We start from the raw sequence: 21,987 nt of genomic DNA on the forward strand, positions 1-21,987 counted from the left end.
GCAGGGAAGGGAAAGGGAACAGAAATTTTAATTTAGTAATCTGACCAATAAGGAACAGCGTTTTTGACCGATGAATGCATGTACTATCGTGATAAATTTATTACGGGACGCGTGTTTTCGGAAAAAACGTTTATTGCGGCTCCATCTAATGTCCTAATTGCGTGGTATTGTTGCCAGCAGGTAGAGCATACACGTGCCCGCATACATTGACATATTTCAGGGCACTGAATCGCATGACTGAGTCGAAATTTTTTTCTTTCCACTCACCATCGTCCATTTAACTTTTGGTTTGGTTTGGTTTGGTTTGGTTTGGTTTGGTTTGGTTTGGTTTGGTTTGGTTTGGTTTGGTTTGGTTTGATTTATGGGGTTTAAAGTCCCAAAGCAACTCAGGCTATGAGAGACGCTGTAGTGAAGGGCTGCGCAAATTTCGACCACCTGGGGTTCTTTAACGTGCACTGACATCGCGCAGTAAACGGGCCCGTGTGCTGTGCGATGTCAGTGCGTGTTAAAGAACCCCAGGTGGTCGAAATTTCCGGAGCCCTTCACTTCGGCGTCTCTCATAGCCTGAGTTGCTTTGGGACGTTAAACCCCATAAACCAAACCAAACCAAAAGCTAAATAGATGATAGTGAGTGGAACTTTTTATCACGATAGTACGCATATAAAAAACAATAGACTAAGACTATACACGCTAACTGCGGAACACGATCCGCTAACGCTAACAAAAACTGTAGAGCACTGTGCAAATGAATCAGTAGAGTCAGCTAAGGCTGGAATAAAATTTAAAAAATTGCTTGCACGGAAGGGCGCTTCCTCATTGTTCAGTGCCCAAGAACTTGCTGACTGCGGCTGGTCATCGAATGCGGTAACGAATCCTGAATCTATTATACATGGAAAAATTAAATCAAATTTCATTGCTTATTAATTGACGAAACGCAGCACAATTCTTATTGGTACTTTGTGGCGCTGTAATTAATGCCGTAGTGGAGGGCTTCGGATTAATTCTGTCCCCCTGCGGTTCTGTTAAGGTACAGTCTTTGTCTAAAGTAACCAGGCTCCACGGTTTTCTTCTCAGTCATATATTTTTAATAATAATAATAATAATAATAACTTTATTCACATAATGCATACATGATGCCGGAGGCCTGCGGAAAAAGCTGTCACAACGGCAGCTTGACAAGGCCACAGGCCCCGCACTGGCAACATCACACAGTGGTCAGCAAAATAAACAACTAAACACAGAAATTCGCACTAGTTATTTTGAGTTCATAGAGGGGAAAAAACATAAAACTACGGCATTCAACGTTTCAGAAAACCGCGTTACAGGTCAGGAACTATAAGTTACATACATTGAGATTCCACCATACATCGGGAATCGAGAATTAAAGCTATTATGCCAGCCCTCAAGCTCTAAATCCCTGTATGGTAAGAAGAACCCCTGTTCTCACCTTCAAAGAACTTATTGATCTTTAAGGAAGCCGTGAGGACTGTTATACCAATGAGAAGCACACCATGTAGCCTGGTTACTTTTGACAAAGGCTGTACGCTGACATCTCGCAGCACACGGCAATTTTTAGCACCACTTCCTTCCAAATGACGCCACGGCGGCAAGGATTCGATCTCGCGTCCTTAAGATCAGCAGCCGAAACACAAAAGCACTGAGAAATTGTGGTGGTATCAAAAGCACGGTTCTGTTAAGAAGTGTTTCGAGACAGAGCTCAGAAAAGTCACGTAATAGTGCGAGCGGTGACGTCGGAATAATTCAGAACTGTCTGTAGCCTCATGACACTTTATCCTGAAAACTATAGGGACAGTTTGCTGACGACAGCTGCACTGACTAGTTGAGAAGACCTCACAAGTTTGTTAAAATTGAGAATTGTCTAATCAAATTTAAATGTGAACTCCCAGAGCATACGGGTGGTAAAAATCATATTTAAAAAAATTTCGCCTAGGTCACTTCCATAGCTGTCGGATTACTGGCGGAGAAATATTTTTGCCAAATGTTCCTGTATTCATCGGAGATTAAAAAAAATGTGCCCTGTTTTTTGTTGAGAAGGAAAGTACGTGAGAGCTAGAAGCTTCTATAAGCATAATCCTAGCAAGGTAAGTAAAGGCGATATATCCACGCTGCGTTTACCTTATCAGCGCCAAAAGTATCGTTTTATTATTTTAAAGCTTTCTTTTTGCAAAGTGTAAATGAAGAGTACACCTTTTTTTTTGGTGCAGGCATCGAGTTACACCTACTAATCTTGCTAGTGTTTTATGTAGATAACAGCGTGGCCGAAATAAATTCAACTGCGCTCATGTCGTAGAGGACTTACCTTGATAATACATGTTTTTGTACATGGATGGGCAGTTGGAGCCCTGCGAATGAAAAAAAAAGGTACGTCAGTGTCAGTCATCGCTTTTTTTATTTATTTTATTCATTGGCAAAATAAAACGGGGAGAACCAGCTAACATTTTCGCTCTTTCTTGACGCTCTGATTTATTTAGCTAGTGGATAAAGAAGCCGCCTAAACAAAATTAAGAGGAAAATAATAAAAAAGTACGTCTTCTTTGAGGAGGAAAAAAAGACCCAATACGTAGCATAATTACTGTGCTAGTTTACGCATCCTCATCATCAGTCATTACATACCCTTTTATGACCCGAGGCAAGAAACATCGCTTTAAAAAACATAGAAAAAGAAAAAGAGCTCTACCAGCTAAGATAGTTAATTTACGCAGTGGTCACTAAAGGTCGTTAAATATTCTGTCCGTCAATTAGTTGCAACTAACTGTTCAAATTTCAAACAGTTTTTTTTTACTTCTGCAGTTACATGGCACGCCACGAAACAATAGGAAATAGGTCTTCACTTGAGGAATGACTAGCCCCGTCTGAACGTCTGCTTCAAGGACACATGTGGAAGACAAGCAGGTGTGTTCGGCAAGTGAATAGATGCAAGCCTATTACATTTTGCCTTTCTTGGAATGAAATGCGAGGTAAACATGTACTGAAGTAAGATCTTTTAGTTGACCAAAATGTGAAAGCATTAAAGGCAAGGAGATAACAATAGGCATCGGGCTTTCATTTTAGTGTTGCCCACGAGGAGGACTGGGCGGCTGTTATTCAATGCGATCGAGACCAGCGAATGGAGAGACGGGGGGGACCAACCTGTTTCCACTTGAAGTCAATGTTGGTTCTAACCAGCCTCTGGTTAACCGGGAGTGTGGGCCTGAAGTTGTCCGACAGCGGAGCCTTGGCGTTCAGCTCGTCGCCTTGCATCAGCTTTCGCAGAAGATAAAGCTGCGACAGAGGAAAGGAAAAACAGACGATGAGAAAGCGATCAAAACTGCGGAAAAGGGTTAAGAAGGGACAGAGCAGCAGAAGGTACAGAATTGTACCACAATTACGACCAGTTTCGGTTTTTGGATAATAGACACCTCTAGAATACCGTGTACCGTGCTACCGTTACCTTTAACGGAGTGCCTACTGGGAGCCCGAGCGTCGTCAGTGCGCATGCGCAAATCGCCTTGAGGTCGCCAGGTGGCGCCAGGTACTCGGCAGCTGCGCGCGCGCCTGCAGCAACGGGGCCAATCCGTGCGGGTGCATTAGTGTAGGTGGGATCCTGCTACTGTGCTAACGGTAACACGGTACACGGTATGCTAAAGGTGTCTGATGCTGTCAGGAATCTCTTTTAGTTTATCAACTACTGGAATTTTGTGTTACATCGGTTAGACATGTCATTTTGTAGCTAAAGCTAAATTGGCCACGAACTTGCGATTTCGCTGTGGCGCTGCTCCGAGTAGGCACAGAGACCGACCCTGAGCCGTTGCATAGCAACCGCCGCAGCTGGCGGACGCCGCGCGCTCCCTGCGCCATAACGTCAAACCGCGCGACCCGACGCGGAGCCGCCGCCGCCGTTCGGTATGACGTCACACCGCTTGCCTCGTCGTTGCGCTCGCTTCCGCTCGCTTCGCCAACTGTATCGCATGCTTTCGCTACGTATATCCCAACATAGCCGAGCTAAGCCACTGCCAATTTTCATGCAGTTTGAGAATATAGTATCACGAGGAAACCAATGAGGAGCGACGAGTAGTTGCTTTATGACGACACAGATGGAGCTCGAGTGAAAAATTACCTGCGTCATCTTCCTAGAGCCCCATCCACCCACACTGCGCCATGTCTAGGTAAGGTAGAGATGCTGCGAACTAATCAGAAACCCAATTAATCCAACTGAATTTGAACTGCCTAGATGTCTTTGCAAGCCCCTAAGTGCCCAGTATGTGGTCTTTCGACAAAGCTCTGCTCTAGGAACGCGCCCATAGGAAGAAGGCAGGGCAACTTTTTGCCGCGGTGTTGCAAACCGAAATTAAACGGGGTGCACAGTTTCGGGGATGTGGCAAGCGGCAGCACCTGGCGAGCCCCCGCGTCCAATAAACCGCGGCACCAAATCCTGAAAATTGAAGACACATCCCGGAAATGTCAGTTTACATCGAAAGGTTTGCGTGGTTGCTCTGAATGCCACATGGAACACTGATAACGCATGCAGATCTATGCGCATGATACCACAAAGTTCTTACGGAGGTGGTGGGAGGACCCTCCTTATTGAGCAGGCACGGAAGCTTACAGAAATGACGGATTGCGAAAGAGGATTAGGAAATTATACTTACTACAATACGAAACAGTACAGTAAAATGAAAAAAACGCTATCTCAAATGTCCTTTGCTACTGCGTTACCCCAGTCACGCCTGCATAAGACAGTCGAAAATAATTGCTGCGCTCGATTAAGACAAGATTGTATCTCAGGGAACGGCACTTCAATCTACGCTGCACTTTCAAGTCAGCAAAAACCGAACTTAAAAAAAATTTAGTTTAATTAGCGCAACCTATTCTTATTCATATCAAACAAAGGCAACTCTTGTGTTGCGAAGAATAATGATGATTCGAAAACTTAAATTAATTCTCTGTAAAAAAAACAACTAAAGAGTGAATTCTAGAAGACAGTGTTTATTAAGCTGCCATCGCTGAAGTCAAACGCTGAAGTGCTAGTTTTACTGATTCCTGACAAACGCAGATCCGAACAATTTCGGGCTCTGCCTATATCTACAGTCTTAAATTAAATTTATGGCCATGTATGCAGACGCGGCAGTTTAAGATGTCTACTCTCATTGTTTCATACGAAAAAAAAAACTAAACCGATTGTTCCATACGCCTTGTCTGCAAGTTGTCATGCGACGACAATTTTGTTCAATGCGAGAGGTCGTAATCGTTTTTGATCATGTGAATGAAAAAAAAGAATGAAAAGGCTTGGAATTGGCGCGAGGGCAAATATTTTCATAACGAAAATACGAATCTTAATCTGGAGATTCAGACACTGACTCAATTATAATTTAGCCTGTCCCGCGTTCCTGACGCCGTTCTTTGACTCCAGGCGACCGCTCCCTCTACTTCTAGCACGGCTTTAACACAACTTGACTTTTTTTTTCTTTTTTATCGCTGTTCTGAGGACCTGCACGTGTCGCGTCATATCTTCTGACTTTTGTGCTTCCCTCCTTTCCAGCAAAAAGCGCGACGGAGAACGGCACGTGCGGCTTTGCACACAAAAGTAGACTGCGACTGTCTTTAATTGAATCCCTCCCATACAATCTCGTGTTGAACGCGGACACAACCGCCCTGTGATGATACTCCGACTTTAAATCTAACTTTCACAAGACGTGGGAAGACCAGCGGTCCACAGAGGAGCCGTTTTGCGAAATTGAAATCCTTGCTGCTCAAGTCAACAGAGTTTTGAACTTTTCAACAATTGTGGCGGCAGTGTTCTGCTGTTCGCTGCTCGGTTTCGTTCAATACTCGGGCGAACCAAGCAGTAAACGTTCAAAGATGTGTAGGAATAATAGGTGGCTGCAAAAAGGGGGCAAGATTTGGTACTCTTCCGTCGCAATAAAGAGCGCGGAAAGTTGGAAGCAGAAGCTGGGTCTCTGGGAAGAGGTCTGGCTCAGAAGGTTACTCCTTCATGTAGCCACCACCCCAGCGGTAATCTGGCCGTCGCCCGTTTGGTGACCTTGCCCCTTCTATCCTGCTCCTGCCTGCGAGGCAGACACTAGGCGCTCTGGACTGCCCCTCTTTGCGCGCCATCTGGCAGAAACACCTGCTCTGGTGCGGACCGCCCGCAGGTCAACCGGCGAGTGTAGAACACAATCTCTGGGCCGCTCCACCAGACGTTACTGAATTTCCATCGAGAGTCAGGGGTGTATATCTATCTGTAAATAAAAATCTCAACCTCTCCCGTAACCGAGAGTAGAGTAAGCATAAAATGTTTACGGGCATAACACATTGGTTGTAGATGGTACATACTAGTCAAAATCTTGAAATGGGTCTAGTGTTCAACACACCACACCACACGTACTCTGCACTGGTCCATGTGGACGCAGTCGTTTCCTGTGAGTGCCTGGGAAATCTCTTCCGCCCTGCCTCGTCAGCTGTATCCGGTTTCTGTCAGGCTCCATTGCTCGGCTTAAGCAGCTGTGACGGTGGCGGCATTGAAATGCAGGACGATGCAGAAGCGTACGCGGACACGACGAGACGCAGGCCTGACAAGAATGTATATGCAGCGCATTCAAATACTCCGCGAGCGTGTATACATCTGCCTGCCAAAGAGGGAAACGTCATGAGCTGAAGGCCCAGCGGCCGGTCTTTTACATGCGTGAGTGTGGGACCGCGGCGCCATCCTTTGGCCGCCGCGGTGGCTCAGTGGTTATGGTGCTCGGCTGCTGACCCGAAAGACGCGGGTTCGATCCCGCCGCAGCGGCTGGAATTTCTTTGGAGGAGAAATTCTAGAGGCCCGTGTACTGTGCGATGTCAGTGCACGTTAAAGAACCCCAGGTGGTCGAAATTTCCGGAGCCCTTCACTACGGCGTCTCTCATAGCCTGAGTCGCTTTGGGACGTTAAACCTCATAAACTAACTAACTAACTAACTAGCCATCCTTGGGGACGGCGCGGAAGCAGTTTTCCCGCCCAAAACCCTTCTCGCCCTGGAGCTGCCCTCTTGCTCTAAGCGGCCCTCTCTCTTAGAGAGTCTCGTTAAATCTCGTACGGCACCCGGATGTTCTCATTTCAGCTCCCGGATGTGTGGAATCCAGTGCCTGGATGAGTGGAATTCAGTGCCCGAATGTTGGCTTTCGGTCTCAGCATGACGTCACCACACTGCCGACAACGGGAGCTAAAAGCATTTCATGCTTAATACTTTATGCCAGCAGTACACTGTCGCAGTAAAAAAAAAGTAAGCTGGGTTTATATGCTGAAGTTGCTGAGCACAACGTGTGTGTGGGTTTGTGCGCTATCTCTGTCTAATCGATAAGGCCCATGACTCGACATTTGTCATACTACGCCGTCAGTGACCGATCCCCCAACTCCCCCTCATTAAGCATGGAATGCTTTTATTTCACATTACTGACAGGCTGACGAGAACATCGTCCGGGAAACGCGGCGACTCTAAAATCGAACAAGTATTTGAACACGACGCCAAATACGGAGCCCGAATTGTAACGGAAACATTCTGAAACTTTCCTTCCGAATGCTATCAAGGCTACTGGAGATTGAAGATAGCGTGTGGTGATTTTATCAAGATTGTTTTGCCACATCGCTTAGAACTCGCTGTGCCGGCATGACACGCATGCCGACGGATCGGTGAGAGGGCACCTTCGCCATCAAGGTTGCGTGTCTGTGCTCCCAAGCTCGGCACTAAACAAATGCGGGAGCACAGAGCACTGTGCGCCTTACCCCAATTCTCAGTATGCATCGCTTGGAAGCCGTAGAGCCCGAACGACGCTCGTACAGACCGGACGGATGAGAAGCCGTTTGCGCCGTCGAGTTTGCGTTTGTGTGCACGCCAGATTGGAGCCTAATGAACAGATACGGCGAGCCTATAAAATGAAAACACTCAGCGCCGCTAAACAAACTCTGCCAGAGATGCGTCATTGTGCGCGTTAGAACGAAAGCTACCGCGGTATTTTTGGGTCAGAATCACTGCCGCTCAGCGCGCCGAACCAGCGTAGGAACACCCGTCCCTCGGGAAACCAACGACTTCGGGGAGGAGTAGTCCTTGTGTTGTGCTGTGCTGTGCTGTGCTCGGTTGGGTTGGGTTGGGTTTGGTTAGGTTAGGTTAGGTTAGGTTAGGTTAGGTTAGGTTAGGTTAAGTTAGGTTAGGTTAGGTTAGGTTAGGTTAGGTTAGGTTAGGTTAGGTTAGGTTAGGTTAGGTTAGGTTAGGTTAGGTTAGGTTAGGTTAGGTTAGGTTAGGTTAGGTTGGGTTGGGTTGGGTTGGGCACATAGGCAATTAAGGCCATCATGCGCCAAGCTCATGAGTGGTATCAACATTTCCTGCAATGCTTTTCATGATAGCGCCTACTCTCGATCAGAGAAGTTGGATTTTTTTCTTCCGTCTTCTGTTCTTGTGCAAACCTCAGAAAAACGGAGCAGACTGGGATCGCAGCACCCAACTTTCTTCACAGCACGGAGCACTTTGAACATCTCACATAATGAGATTTGAAGAACTCTGGCAAAAGTCACTACGGAGTGGCATATTCTAAAAGGCTGGTTTGCATAGTTTTCAACAATAGAAACAAAATGCGGCTCGTCTCTTCTTTTTTTTTCTTTTTATGCACACAGGGGGCTCTGCGGAGGCTTGGAAAATCTCTCGCAGCTCCAGGCGCCTTCAGCTCTAAAACGAAGGCGAGTCTTTAGCTTTGGACTGCGCTTCTAGCTGGTGCAAGAAGAAAAAGCGCGACAAGACGCCGGCGGCTGTCATTCTTAGGAGGATCCTCTTCATCTTGGCGGACCAGAAGAACGAAATGTGTAAGAGTCAGTCTGAGGTAATGCGGTTCTCATCCCATGCTTTCTCCATCTCTTTCTCCTCGATGTCAAAAGCGCGACACAAGACGGCAGCTATGGAACTCCACGTAAAATACGCTCATTCCATTAGCGTCACTCAGTTTCAAAAATGAAGGGGCTTTTGTCTCCAAGAGAGAAAGGGACGTAAGGGGATGACGGTATGAATAAACCGCGTATCACTTTCAGTTGAGGGGCTCCCAGGAATAATTTCAGGTTACTTCTTTCTATTTCTCTTTTTGTTTTTAAGGCAAGTCGCAGGAGCGACAACGAGTAGATGACAGGCGGCTGTCTCGCCTTTTCCAACTCCGCTACCTTTCTCCCCTGGTGATTAAGGTTCCGTGTAATTGAAGCTGTCCTGGCCTCGTTTCTGGCTGTTCGCTCACTTGTATATATATATATATATATATATATATATATATATATATATATATATATATATATATATATATATATATATATATATATATATATATATATATATATATATATATATATATCTTTCTCAGGCGGACAGGAGAGCCTTTAAATCTGTAATTTCACAGAACCAGCAGGCGTAGCTTCCTCCCAAATGCTTCCATAGCAGAAAGCAAACCAGCAACATTTAATCTTGCCTTGATTACAGCCACTTAAAAAAAAAACAAATCTCTAGAAAAGTTTTCTAATGTGCACTGGCACACACTGAACTCGAGAACATGAAACCAAAAAAGGTAAAGATAAAAATCATTAAGCGCGCCCACTCACGCTCACGTAGAAGCTACCGTTACAACCACACCACGCTCTCTTTCTTGTGGAAAAATAAGCATGCCGCAGTTCTTTTTTCAAGTCGCAAGAAGACAGTGTTGAGTCGGTGTCAGAAAACTTTCAACCATCCAAAAAAGAAGCAGAGAGCGTTCGCCGAGTCCTGGGCAGACGCAGAACAGGGAGCGAAGCCAGACATATTATACGACGTCAACCTCCTTGTCTCTCTTTCGTTTAACTTAAGCGCAGTCTTTCCGCTCCACCTTCACTCCTTCCATCCGCAGAACTTTACGGGGAACGGCTATGTTTTTGAACCGAAATCAGTTCCAGGCGAACGTATAACTAGGCCCCCCTGTCCGCCCGCCAAGAAGAAAGGCGAGATGACGGCGGAGGCGGCGGCATCCCCCCCCCCCCACCCCCCCCCCCCCCCCCACCCCAATGTTTCCCCGCGGTCGCATATATAAGCCTGCATGCAAGCACGCATGCAAGCAGCGGGGACCGGCTATACGGGGGAACGGTGGGGGCAGATATTGGCTTACACGGTCGAGGAGCGCATGCATATGAACGAGAGAGCGCGTATGCGCCAAAAGTAAAATGATACACGCTTGGGTGGAAGAGGAAAAGGGGAAAGCGGGTAGGGAGAGGAATGCTCGTGCGGGCGCTTGCAAAGCGCTGTATACAAAAAAAAAAGAAACACGCTGGGCATCACGAATGAAGGAAGAGGTCGCATGACTGACGAGGTTTCAAAGAGCGTATACATACGAGGCGAAACGCAGAAATAAAAATAACCAGAAGTGCAAACAGAAAGAAAAAATGAACGGCAACGGAAGTGGAACATTGTTTCGGCCCGTGCCCGCTTTGCCTCACTCCGTGCTATTTCTCGCCCTCTTCATCCCTCCCCCTTCCTCGGGGTCTTTTGTCTCTTCCTTTGAGAGGGCGAGAGACTAATTACTGGAGCGTCGTGTTTCAAGGAGGCTGGGCGGGAGTCCTCCAAGAGAAAAGGAGAAAGGGAGATAAAGGGGGAGGGGGGGGGGGGGGGGGGGGGCGTTCTGTCGCAGCCTTCGCTAATCTCCGTGAGTCCGGGCCTGCTTGTCCCGGCAGCGTCGCGCTCAACCTGCCCGTCGCTTCGGTTTCCTATTCGCCTGTGCCCGCCACGCCACCCCGTACAAAGTTATGCGCAGATCCTGCTTCGCCACGGCAGAGAGCAGCTCCGCTAGGGCTTCAGACTACCTCTTTCTTTCCTTCTTTCCTTCCGCACCTAGCGTCAACAAGAGTAAAAAGGGAGAAAGAAAAGAAAACGTACAACAGGACGAAGTTAGCCAATTGTGATGGCAGCAAACCAGAACTGCGAGCAAGAATGAAACAAGGGAGATGAGGCGGTGGTGAAGAACAGGAGGGGGGGGGGGGGGGGGGGAAATGGCAAAAGGCCAGCTTCTTTTATAAATAGCGAGCATACTTTTCTCAGCCAAGAAGGACGCGGTGAGGCGAAGAAAAGAAGCCATGCGGTGTGCTGTACTTGCTCTGATGCTTCTCGAGTGCGGCGTTCTCGTGTTTGCTGCGTCGCGAGAAGGACATCAAGCTGCCTTATTAGCAATTTAATCAAACAACTTTTTGGAATGCAGGCGCTTTCATTAAACGTTGTCAAGATGCGCGGGTAATGAAGAATCACAAACAAAAGGGGAGCGCAGTTCAGACCCGCAGTGAAGGAGGAAAACGGTTAAAATTCGCGTTGTCTGGTTAGGAAGAAAAACGATCAATTGGTAAGCACCCGTAGCATTAAAAACAGGCAGTCACAAACACTCTAGGGGTACAATAAGTGCATGCCTTCCATCGTTTTTAGCTCAAGGGATTCATCGTTCCGTCATTGCTTAACGCTGTTGACAAAATGGCCGTGAAGACAGCGGACGCATAGAGGTACGGCTCAAAGAACAGCCTGACTTAACGCGCATATACGCTAAAACGATTCGATCGTTTTTCGTGCCGAAGTAGGCCCACTAATTTGGCTCCTGTTTCAGAAGTTTTTAGCGGCGCTGTGCTTTGCACACAGAGTCTCGTCTGATGTTAACTACCCTCTCCTGCGTCTTTTTAAACATATTTATTGAAGAAAGTAGTAGTTAATCGTTTTTTATACCGTGACCCATTAGATTTTTAATTTCTTGCCCGCAAGATTTTTGAAATGGCTCTGCACGAGTAAATTGCAACGCCTGACAGTGTCCGTCCTTGTAAAGGACAAAACAGAGGAAGGGGATACGTGGTTTACTTGACCTAAGGGGCTTAACTTGTACCCCGCTTGTAAAGCTTGTACCCCGGAAGCATGGGAGCATAGAAAGGAAGCTAATTATGTCAGTTTCGTCGTCCATGAAAGCAGCATGTTGGGTTACTTTGGATAAGACGCGGTAATCTCCCATGGGCCCTCGTTAGGCAGTAGCTATCTAGCGCAAACGGCTTTTGTAGGGTCGAGGTTGCTGTTTGGACTGTCATTTCAGAGAAAAATGTTTCGACCTGAGCTCCTCACAGATAGAAGGACACAGAGAAAGAGAAAAATAGGTAGAAACAAAGCTTAGCCAGATTATCTTGATATCCTTACAGCGGGATTATTTTAGATACGCTTTTTTTCGTCCTCGAGCAGATTTAGGTTCTGCAAATTGCAGGGTGGACACGCCATATGCGACCCGAAGACGCGCACCACGATGTCTCAGATGACCCTTATTACTCGTTCGAAGAAAGCCTAGTCATTATACCGGCGTGCGCAACGTGGGGGCATGATCATGTCCGAATGAGCGTAAGACCTCTTCAAGAACAACTGCGAGACTAAAGAAATTGCAAGACAGCGCATAATGAAGCATAGATTTTGAAGCAAGGGAAGCACAGATGTAGAGGAAACTGCGAGCATCTATCCAGAGCACTTTATTGCAGCCGTAATCGCGACAGTCATTGCGCTACATCATGCTGCGTTTAACTATTCAAAGAAGGAAGTAAACGAGAAGTACGATTTCTTTAGTTTAATTCCTCAACTTCAACAAATGGCCCCTTCATCATCATCATCAGCCTGACTACGCCCACTGCAGGGCAAAGGCCTTTCACATGTCTCTCTAATTAACCCTGTCCTTCGCCAGTTGCGGCCACCGTATCCCCGCAAACTTCTTAATCTCATCCGCCCAACTAACTTTCTGCCGCCCCCTGCTACGCTTGCCCTTACATTTGCCGAACACCTTCAGCACTGCTGGCATACGTACACCGACTATACAGTGATGAGAGCGCAAATAATACGGATATAAATGATTTCGTGTAAATAAGGCCACTAAGCAACATACTTCAAGTCGCTTATTCTTGTTCATTGAAAGCAGAAGCTGAATTTTCAAGACCAAGGAATAGGGGACCAACTATGTGATGTTGGGGTGAAGGCTAGGATGCAATATTCTGTAGGAACAATGCGTGTTCCTCCGCACTTTAATGGCCGTCACCTTCAGCAGAATGTCTGTTTCGGTAAAATTAGGAAGTACACGCTGTCACGTACTACGAAGGAGGGTAACAATGGCTGGTTCTTTCAAATCCCTGTCCCACAAAAGACGACTGCCAGCAAATTCATCGCGTCAGTGAGGTGATGCTCCCCCTCCTTTCATCATGACTTTTGGGCTTGCTGCATTCCAATGACTTTGATAAGAGGCAGGCCACCACATATTGCACCATAGAGTCTCTGATTACTGCACGGCTCACGAAAATGGACCTGCCGAAGCGATACCAAAATTAGCTGAAAACAATTTACAAGTATTCATCTCCTAATCGTCCGCCAAGTGCTTGCTCTGCGACGTCGCGCGATGTGCGATAGCACAACGAGGTTATCATTGTAGCCAGATCATACCAGACCCGAACATGTCGTTAATACGGGTGTCAGGGTTGTCGTGCATCAACCTAATTTCGCACTTTACGACTGGACACCTATAATTTCGAGCAGCAAAAAGAGAGAAAGAAGGATATATGAACGGAGGAGGAGGAGGAGGAGGAGAGTGATGCAGGGAAGCTGTACCTGTTGCTTGGTGATGTAGATGGGCTTGTTGAGCACGATCCAGGTGACCGTTTCGTGGCAGCCGGGCATGGTGAGCGACCCTTCGTACGTCATGAAGTGGTCCGTCTCAGGAAGCAGCTCTTTGATCGACAGGTGCTTCATGGCCGCCTCCTGGCCTGCAGGGCAGACAGAGTGCCACGACGGGCTATTAGCATGGAGCCACATGGTGGATAAACCCACTTCATCGCGTCGAGTGCACATAATATAGGAACAAAGGAATTAAAAATGAACTATCTGTGAAAATTTTGAATATACAGAAACAGAGATCAGTTTAGTACCTGTTAAAAACAATTTATCATGTCAGTAATATGAATCTTGTATTTTATGAATTACTGGCTTCTTTTTTGCCAATTCCCAAATTCGACTCCCTGTATGTCCACAAAGTCTGTCGTCGTGCTATTCAGGTGCAGCTTGACTTTGCGGTCGGCGTTCAGCACGATGAGAGGCTTTCTCACATATGGCACATGCGAGTATAAGCTTAGCTAGACTAAGCTAAGCAATCGCTTTGTTCAGTAAGCGATCTTCTACACTATTTTCTTAGGCTACTGACCCGCTATAAGCTACAAGGTCTCATTCAGTAAGACGATGTAAATATTGTACCAACACATCCGAGTCTGCTCAGTCAATCAGTGAGCAAAGAAAAGTTTATGGCTTATGGTGTTTCCCAAAGCGACCCAGGCTATGAAGGACGGTGTAGACAAGGGCCGCAGATAATTTTGACCACCTGGGGTTCTTTAACGTCCACTGAAATCGTACAGTACCCGGTCTTCTCGCATTCCACCTCCTTCAAAATGCAACTGCCATGGTCGGAATCAATCCGCGTCTTTCTGATCAGCAGCCGAGCACCATGCTTAAGACGCAGGTCTCACGCTACGGGGGTCGCTGGTCCGATGCCTGCTACGTTACTATTCAAGCACTCTCTCTTTCCATCTGTTGAAGATCTCTCATCATGCACATGCAAGGGGGCAAGTATCTGCTCCAGCTGTGGCAGAAATCCTATTAACTTTGAATAAATTGTGCGAGATTCTTTTGTTGTTCCCCAAGAGTGTAAGCGACAAGACGTAAACACTGCTATCATTCCCTCGTCATGGCTCATCCCCAAAGGTTACCATAATATCTCAGAAGGCTGTACAGCTAAAAGGGGCCTGAATCCCTTGCCACTTTTGCGTTGCCCACATTGTGGGTGTCCCGGAAGTTGTCGTTACTGTAGAAGAGCTTCTGTTCAAACGTGTTCTGTCCTACGCTGACGACACAGAGGAAAACACGCCCTGACATGCGTACAAGGTCCCCGCACTCGGCAAGCACTCATTCGAGTGCCCAACTTCAGGCACTCGCATTCTTGGAGCTCAACTTTAGAAGCTTCTTGTAAGGCGCTTATTCGGATGCGGAGCCGTTTAATATATCACAGATAAAGCTGCTGCAATCATATTTGCGAAAACACAGTTTACGAGCAGTTAGCGGTCGAAATGACACAAAAACTTATTAGTTGTGTCGGTCCGCATGTGCAGCTAACGGTTGCGCAAGCTCTGCCGTCAGTCTCTGTCAATCTCCGTCAATTGACCCACCAATATTTTGAGCTCCAGGTGCGCCTTTTTTCATTTGTACGACCAATTAGCGGAAAGCCAGCAAAAAGCAAGGATAACATCGAAGCTACATGAACGAAAGACAGGGAAAACAATAAAGGTATTCAATTTAATTTGCTGCTATAGCCGGATCGCTAAAACCAAGCAGGTGTGAACAGCATTTATTCCTCGTTATAAAGCTGATCTGCCTCAAGAGACTTTCTTTACAAAAGTACATTCGAACAACTACACATGCCTTTTGAATGTTCCGTAAACGGTATCTTCTACGAAAAGAAATACGTTTGAAACGCTTTAATGAGCAGTCTCTATTCTATTCTTATATTGGTTACAGTCACTGTGATCTGCCGCTGACAATCGTAATTACTCAGAAGCATAGCCGCACATGCTTTTCGGCAACAGAGGCTTTCCATGACCTTCATAAAATAAATGACGCATCTTAATAAGAAACAATAAGTTTTTTCGCCAATGTAGTGGGAGCTGTTGCTGTTGAAGCATTCCTCCGCGGTGTCGAAATGCAGCCTGTGGCCAACGCGCTCCGTTTAACGGCAGAAAAAATGCGAAAAGCGGAAGAAGCCAAAAAGTAACCGCATTCGAACGTTTTCGGGCTGGACCGTGCATGGAGCGAGGAACTTCTCGGTGGCCGGAGGCGGACACTTATTTTCACTTGTCTGAGCCAACTTTTTTTTTTTCTCCGAGACGTGCTTTCGCGAGGAAAGGACGGAATGAAATAACGACCAGAAATGTCGGGTAAAACGACCCAACGATACACCGGCCAAGAGATGGGGGTGGCGAGAGTGGGGAATGGAGAGGGAAAAAAGGGCTACATTTGTGCTCTAGCCTCGTGTCCGATAGAGGCGATGCTGAAACACCGCGAGAGCGGTATTTCCGCCGCCAGGCACGGATGAGAAACTGGCGAATGATGGAAAGGATGGCGGAGAAGAGAAATGAAAGAAGAGGGCGCGCTAGGAAAAGAGAGAGAGAGAAAAGGCGGGGAAAGCAAAATACGAGTAGAGACAAGTCCAGGAATAAAGACAGACGAATGGCAATTTCATAAACGTCGAGCGCTAGGGAGTCTTACACACGCAGCGCAGACCGTATGTGCGTCTCGCCGTTTTTCTGCCGTCTGCCATCTCTCAGCTGTCTTTTTGTTCTTTTTTTGTCCCATTTGAAGGGGCAAGGAGAGTGGTGATGCGGCGAGGGGGTTTAAATTTATTGAGCCCTTTGTTTCTTGCAAACCAAACGTGCTCCTTCCAGCTGTTTTGTTCTCAATTCGGATAAATGGTTTGCTCTTATTTCCCCCTTTTAGTTTCCCCACCGGCAAATCTCTCCCTTTAAGCCTGCGTTGGGGGAGGAGGGGTGGGTCGCGTTCGCGATCCTCAAGCGCTTGCTATGCTGCGCTCGCCCGCCTCACGGCGAACTGCATGGCGAGGGTTACACCATGCATGTGTGTGCGTTTGTGCGAGTTGTGGAAAGCGTGGCACGAAAAAATAAAAAGGAGAGACACGCGGCATGTAAAGAAGGAGGAGGCATGGCTTGTCGCAGTCCAGCGAGCGCGGAGGACATTTCGGAATTTTGCCTCCGGCTGCATTTACAGACGACTAAACTCGACGCTATGATTGATGAATACCGAGGTTCCCGTCGGCGGAGAGCGGGCCACGGGAGCACGTGGGGTGAGCAGAGAACGACTGGTGTAGAAGTGCGGCGGTTTGCACCTATTAAAGTGTGCGGGTTCACCATTTCGAAGCGGTAGAGTTATTCGTGTTAAAATTTCTCGTGCCAGTGCTTTTTGGCCCAACGGTGAGTGGTTTAGTGTGGAATATACAAAACAATATAAGTTGAAAACGAAAGAAAGAAATGTAGAGGAATTAATGCATATCGGTATAAATAAGGACGAGAAATATGCCACAGCAATTTCCTCGGACAATTTATTCATATTGTACCGCAGCAACATAGCTCGCAGAATATATGTAACAATGTCATTCCTCGAAAAAGCTGTTCACTTTGCTAATGCAACATGTCGCTTTCGGGGAAACTATAGATGCAAACTGTGACACAATGAGGTTAGGCCAGGGTTAGGCTCGGCAGAGAAAAGAGAATAGTCGACGAGAAATTGGATCTAAAGGCAAAATAATAAAAAGAGACGACAGGGCGATCATGAGCCCTGACGCAAGAAAGCTGCGGTAATAGTTGCATTTATGTTCGACGACAAGTTTGATGATTTTACTCGAATTAATATTTTTACTCTAAGTCGAGGCTTCACACACTCCACGGAATTTTTCTGCAGGATAAAGGTGGGCGAAGTTGAGTGAATCGATGGCGGGTGATGGTGAAGTGAGGTGCGGAAAGGAGGTGGGTCTAGGGTGGCTGTGGGTAGGTGGTGGGCAGCCACCTGGTAGGGGGGTGGCTGGTTTGCAGTCCGAAACTTCCAGCGTAGTACGTGGCCCCGCCGGCCGTGGTGCAAAGTGTCCTCGCTGCTACCGTCGATGCCAATCGCATTAGTCGCAGGACTCACGACAACACAAACTCCGGCACCTCGCCACGCCAACTACAGTCTAGCTAGCGAAAGACACTGGCGTGTCGTCAGATGCTTAGCTAGGAGTGGTTTTAGCTATAATGTCGGCCACGTGTCATCAACGATCAGTGAGTGCCGTCAGCTACCCCTCCACTACTAATGGAGCAGACCCACGCCGTCACAACGGAGCCTGGTGGTCGCGCGGGAGTCATCATAGTCTGCGTGTTAATCTGCAGGTTGCGGCCTTCCTCTTGTCATCAATGGTGGTCCGGACGGGACGCCCTAGTGCCGGCGCCTTTTTATTACTCTCGACAAACGACCGCGGCCTATCGGACGAGCATGGCTCTTGTTTCTTGGTTGGGGGCCCCTCATGATTTTGGACGCAACGGCACAGTCAGCGACATCAACCATTGCGGCCAATTTAAGCAGTCGTACGCCAGGATTCCACTTCAGTATGTGAGTAGGCAGGACAACTGACGCACTATTTCACGCTCGACGTTTTCATGACGTAGAGGTTAGTCGAACCTTTGCTCTATACGTAAAGGAAACAAGTCATCGTTCCTTGTTGCTTTTAGATGTCTACAAATCGTGTGTGAACTGCCTTAGGAATGAGCTAAAACGCTTTGCACTTTCCTTTCGAACGCTGGTTATGTCGAGCACAACTACGGCTCTCGCAAGAAAGCCCCTACCTCCCACTAAAACGGCGACAGCCTGTGTAATGTACTAAGGCTTTCGAAAGTCTACTGGACGCGTGTTCTCGAAAAAAAGAGATGAAAACGCCGAGGCAGCGTATGAGTATCGAGCGTTAGCAATATCGAACGAATATTACGTCATTATTCATTTTCGCTGTATCCGGTACAAATTTTTTGTTATATCCGGATATGTATTTTTTGATGGCGACGTATACAGTGCAAGAAGACATATAGTTTGACACCACCTCGAATGACCTACGTCAATTATTTTGACCATAATAGACGTTTGAAATTTCAAGAAGTTATGGTTTGCGGAACCAAAGGTCGTCGATGTGTATCTCTATGATATACTAGGCTTTTATTCGACCAGTAACATCATGCTCCGTAATGCGCTGAATCGTTTGATACCATTGTGAACATTACACTCCAATTAGGCGGTCCACAATCTGTGACCAATATTGCCCCCCACTGGTACCAATTAATGGCATTGCGTTTCATACTAACGCGACCTTGAGTAATGCGAGGATTAAAGCTAACACTCTAAAAAGCTTGCAGTAGCTCTGCCCTGTGACGCATTCGCGTAATATTGTTACCAGCGAATAGAGCATCCATGTGCTCTCATTTCTTGACACATTTTATGCGACTGGATTACTTGACTGAGTTGATTTTTTTTTTCACACACTCGCGTCTCTTAAACTTCTGATCGAGATAGTACGTCATATCAAGGCCGCGACTACACTGTGAGAGATTCCCGCATTGTGCGAGCCTGCCGCTTCAGTGCAATCCAACCTCACGCAGATAGTTCGTGATAAAAAGGCAAACCAGGAAGCCCTCAGCAACAAGTTAATATTGACAAACGATTTGCTTCACTAGAAGTCAGAGCGAGAACAGACAGCAACATTGAGCAATGGTTGAGGTTTGTCAGCAAATTTGTTAGCAATATCATCCAACAAACTGATTCCCTTCCTTCGCGGCAAACGGCCTGGAAGGATGGTCAGTAAGAAATAATTTGGTCTCGGCAACGAGAATGAAAATTCACATCAGACTGAAAAAAAAAACTATTTCAATCACTTATATCTTGCGTGTGCTCTGAGTTGACCTTACACAGATTGTAAGAGTGCACCTTGTTGGTGGCGCGTCAGTCAAACAGAGGTTTCACACGTTCGTAGCAAATTTTTGCCCTTTATAACTCAAAGGAACTCAATTTTGCGCAGCGTTTGCTGTTGAGAGATAGCGACATCTCTTTTGGTGATGACTACTGCAAAGCGACGCGTTGCTGTCACAAGAAGCTAGTCGATTTCGCCAAAGCGTTGCCCAACTCACCTCTCTTTCATCTTCGGTACACTGTAAACACAAACACACCTACTCGAGAGTAAAAAAAAATGGCAGTGGCTTAGCTCGGCTATGCCGCGATATACGTAGCGAGAGGTACGGTATATCCCTGGTTACGTCTAGTTGCTTATCGTGATGGTTACGTGTTAGTGAAGGCGGCACGTGTTATTCAACTTTATTGACTGCCCCGCCGCGGTGGCTCAGTAGTTGCGGCGCTCGGCTGCTGACCCGAAAGACGCGGGCTCGATCCCGTCCGCGGCGGCCGAATTTCGATGAAGGCGAAATTCTAGACGCCAGTGTGCTGTGCGATGTCAGTGCACGTTAGAGAACCCCGGGTGGTAGAAATTTCTGGAGCCCTTCACTACGGCGTCCCTCATAGCCTTAGTCGCTTTGGGACGTTAAACCCCAATAAACCTAACCTAAACTTCATTGACTGCCAGAAAAAAGGCCCGGTGATCCGTAAAGAAACACGCGGCCGTTCGGTCGGAGGCGAGCGGCGTCGGCGCCGGCAGCTGTGGCGTCACTCGGCGGCTCCTGTCGGTGTCGGAGGCGAGCGGCGTCGGCGCCGGCAGCTGTGGCGTCACTCGGCGGCTCCTGTCGGTCGGAGGCGAGCGGAGCGGCGCCGGCAGCTGTGGCGTCACTCGGCGGCTCCTGTCGGTCGGAGGCGAGCGGCGTCGGCGCCGGCAGCTGTGGCGTCACTCGGCGGCTCCTGTCGGTCGGAGGCGAGCGGAGCGGCGCCGGCAGCTGTGGCGTCACTCGGCGGCTCCTGTCGGTCGGAGGCGAGCGGCGTCGGCGCCGGCAGCTGTGGCGTCACTCGGCGGCTGCTGTCGGTCGGAGGCGAGCGGAGCGGCGCCGGCAGCTGTGGCGTCACTCGGCGGCTCCTGTCGGTCGGAGGCGAGCGGAGCGGCGCCGGCAGCTGTGGCGTCACTCGGCGGCTCCTGTCGGTCGGAGGCGAGCGGAGCGGCGCCGGCAGCTGTGGCATCACTCGGCGGCTCCTGTCGGTCGGAGGCGAGCGGCGCGGCGCCGGCAGCTGTGGCGTCACTCGGCGGCTCCTGTCGGTCGGAGGCGAGCGGCGCGGCGCCGGCAGCTGTGGCGTCACTCGGCGGCTCCTGTCGGTCGGAGGCGAGCGGCGCGGCGCGCAACTCACCAGCTGCGCGGCTGTGACGTCACTCGGCTCCTGGCGCATGCGCACAAGTGGCGCCGAAGGCCCACAGCGAAACGGCAAGACTGCGGGTAATGTAGTTCTCGCTGCACAAGGGAGCAAGCTGTCCTCTAGCGAACTCCGTGTTTTAAAATGGATTGTGCTAGACGACAGCTTGGTTACTCTCTTTTTACTGCTTTCTGTTTGGAGTGCACGGCTGCTCTGATAGCGTCTGTGAATCTCTCTTTCGCCTTCGGGCACCCAAGCAGCACAGGTAATCGGCCCTGTATCGGAAATGTACGGTTTCACACCACTCCTTAGTAAGACCGGCCGTCGCCAATACATTACCAGTATTGGGCCGATAACGTGTGATGCTGGGGCGCATGCCGTAGATGACAGGCCAACCGACTCGCGTCGTTTATCGGGTTCACCTGTACTCCCCTCGACTTTACATCCTTCATATGCCAGCGCGCCAGAGCAAGAAAGTCTTCAAACTTTTTGCCTTCTTCGCGCGAACAGACTGACAGTTGTTTACAGTCTTTGAGGGGAAGTGAGATTCAGCGCTTACCCCGCACACTCTGTGTGCGCCTCCGTAATATTCGCAGCAAAGTGAACAAAAGGGACCGTCTGAGTTCCGCTATCGATTCGTGTGAGGCTGTTATTGTAGCGATTGCTGAAAGGTGGCCTAACGCTCATGTTAAGAAAAGCGACCCATGTTCAACTTAAGGACACTGCAATGCATTTCTGTACGACAGCGATTGAACGCAGTGCAGCGGGACTTTGTTGGCTATTTCTAAAGCACTCGCTTCATAGCATACAAGCATTGCCGGCCAAATAGAGTCCGCGTTGTGCTCCTTTTTACTTTAAAACAGAAACCATATATTCCCGGCTGGCTATCATACCCTCAATTAGGATTCTATCTTGGTTAACACTTTGCATAACACTTTTAACACCACTATTTGGCGGTATTAACAGCATTCTCTATGATACTAGGAGCTTTTAACTACCCTTCCATATTTGGGCATCTACTCTACGCCATAGTGCGTCATTCTTCATG

At 48.0% G+C, this 21,987-nt stretch overlaps 1 protein-coding gene across 1 annotated transcript in view; it reads right to left on the reverse strand.

The window, feature by feature from the left end:
* LOC149370903 (carbonic anhydrase-related protein 10-like) overlaps positions 1–21,987 on the reverse strand; it is a 183,110-nt gene that overhangs the window by 2,065 nt on the left and 159,058 nt on the right. Inside the window, exons 7-9 of the mRNA XM_089563499.1 lie at positions 13,632–13,786; positions 3,151–3,282; positions 2,321–2,363 (exon numbers count right to left, since the gene is read on the reverse strand). Coding sequence (XP_089419625.1) covers positions 2,321–2,363; positions 3,151–3,282; positions 13,632–13,786 — 330 coding nt within the window. The remainder of the gene's footprint in view (positions 1–2,320; positions 2,364–3,150; positions 3,283–13,631; positions 13,787–21,987) is intronic.

This window comes from Amblyomma mixtum, chromosome 1, assembly GCF_055824585.1.
Source record: "Amblyomma mixtum isolate Tamu chromosome 1, ASM5582458v1, whole genome shotgun sequence".
Classification (NCBI taxonomy): Eukaryota; Metazoa; Arthropoda; class Arachnida; order Ixodida; family Ixodidae; genus Amblyomma; species Amblyomma mixtum.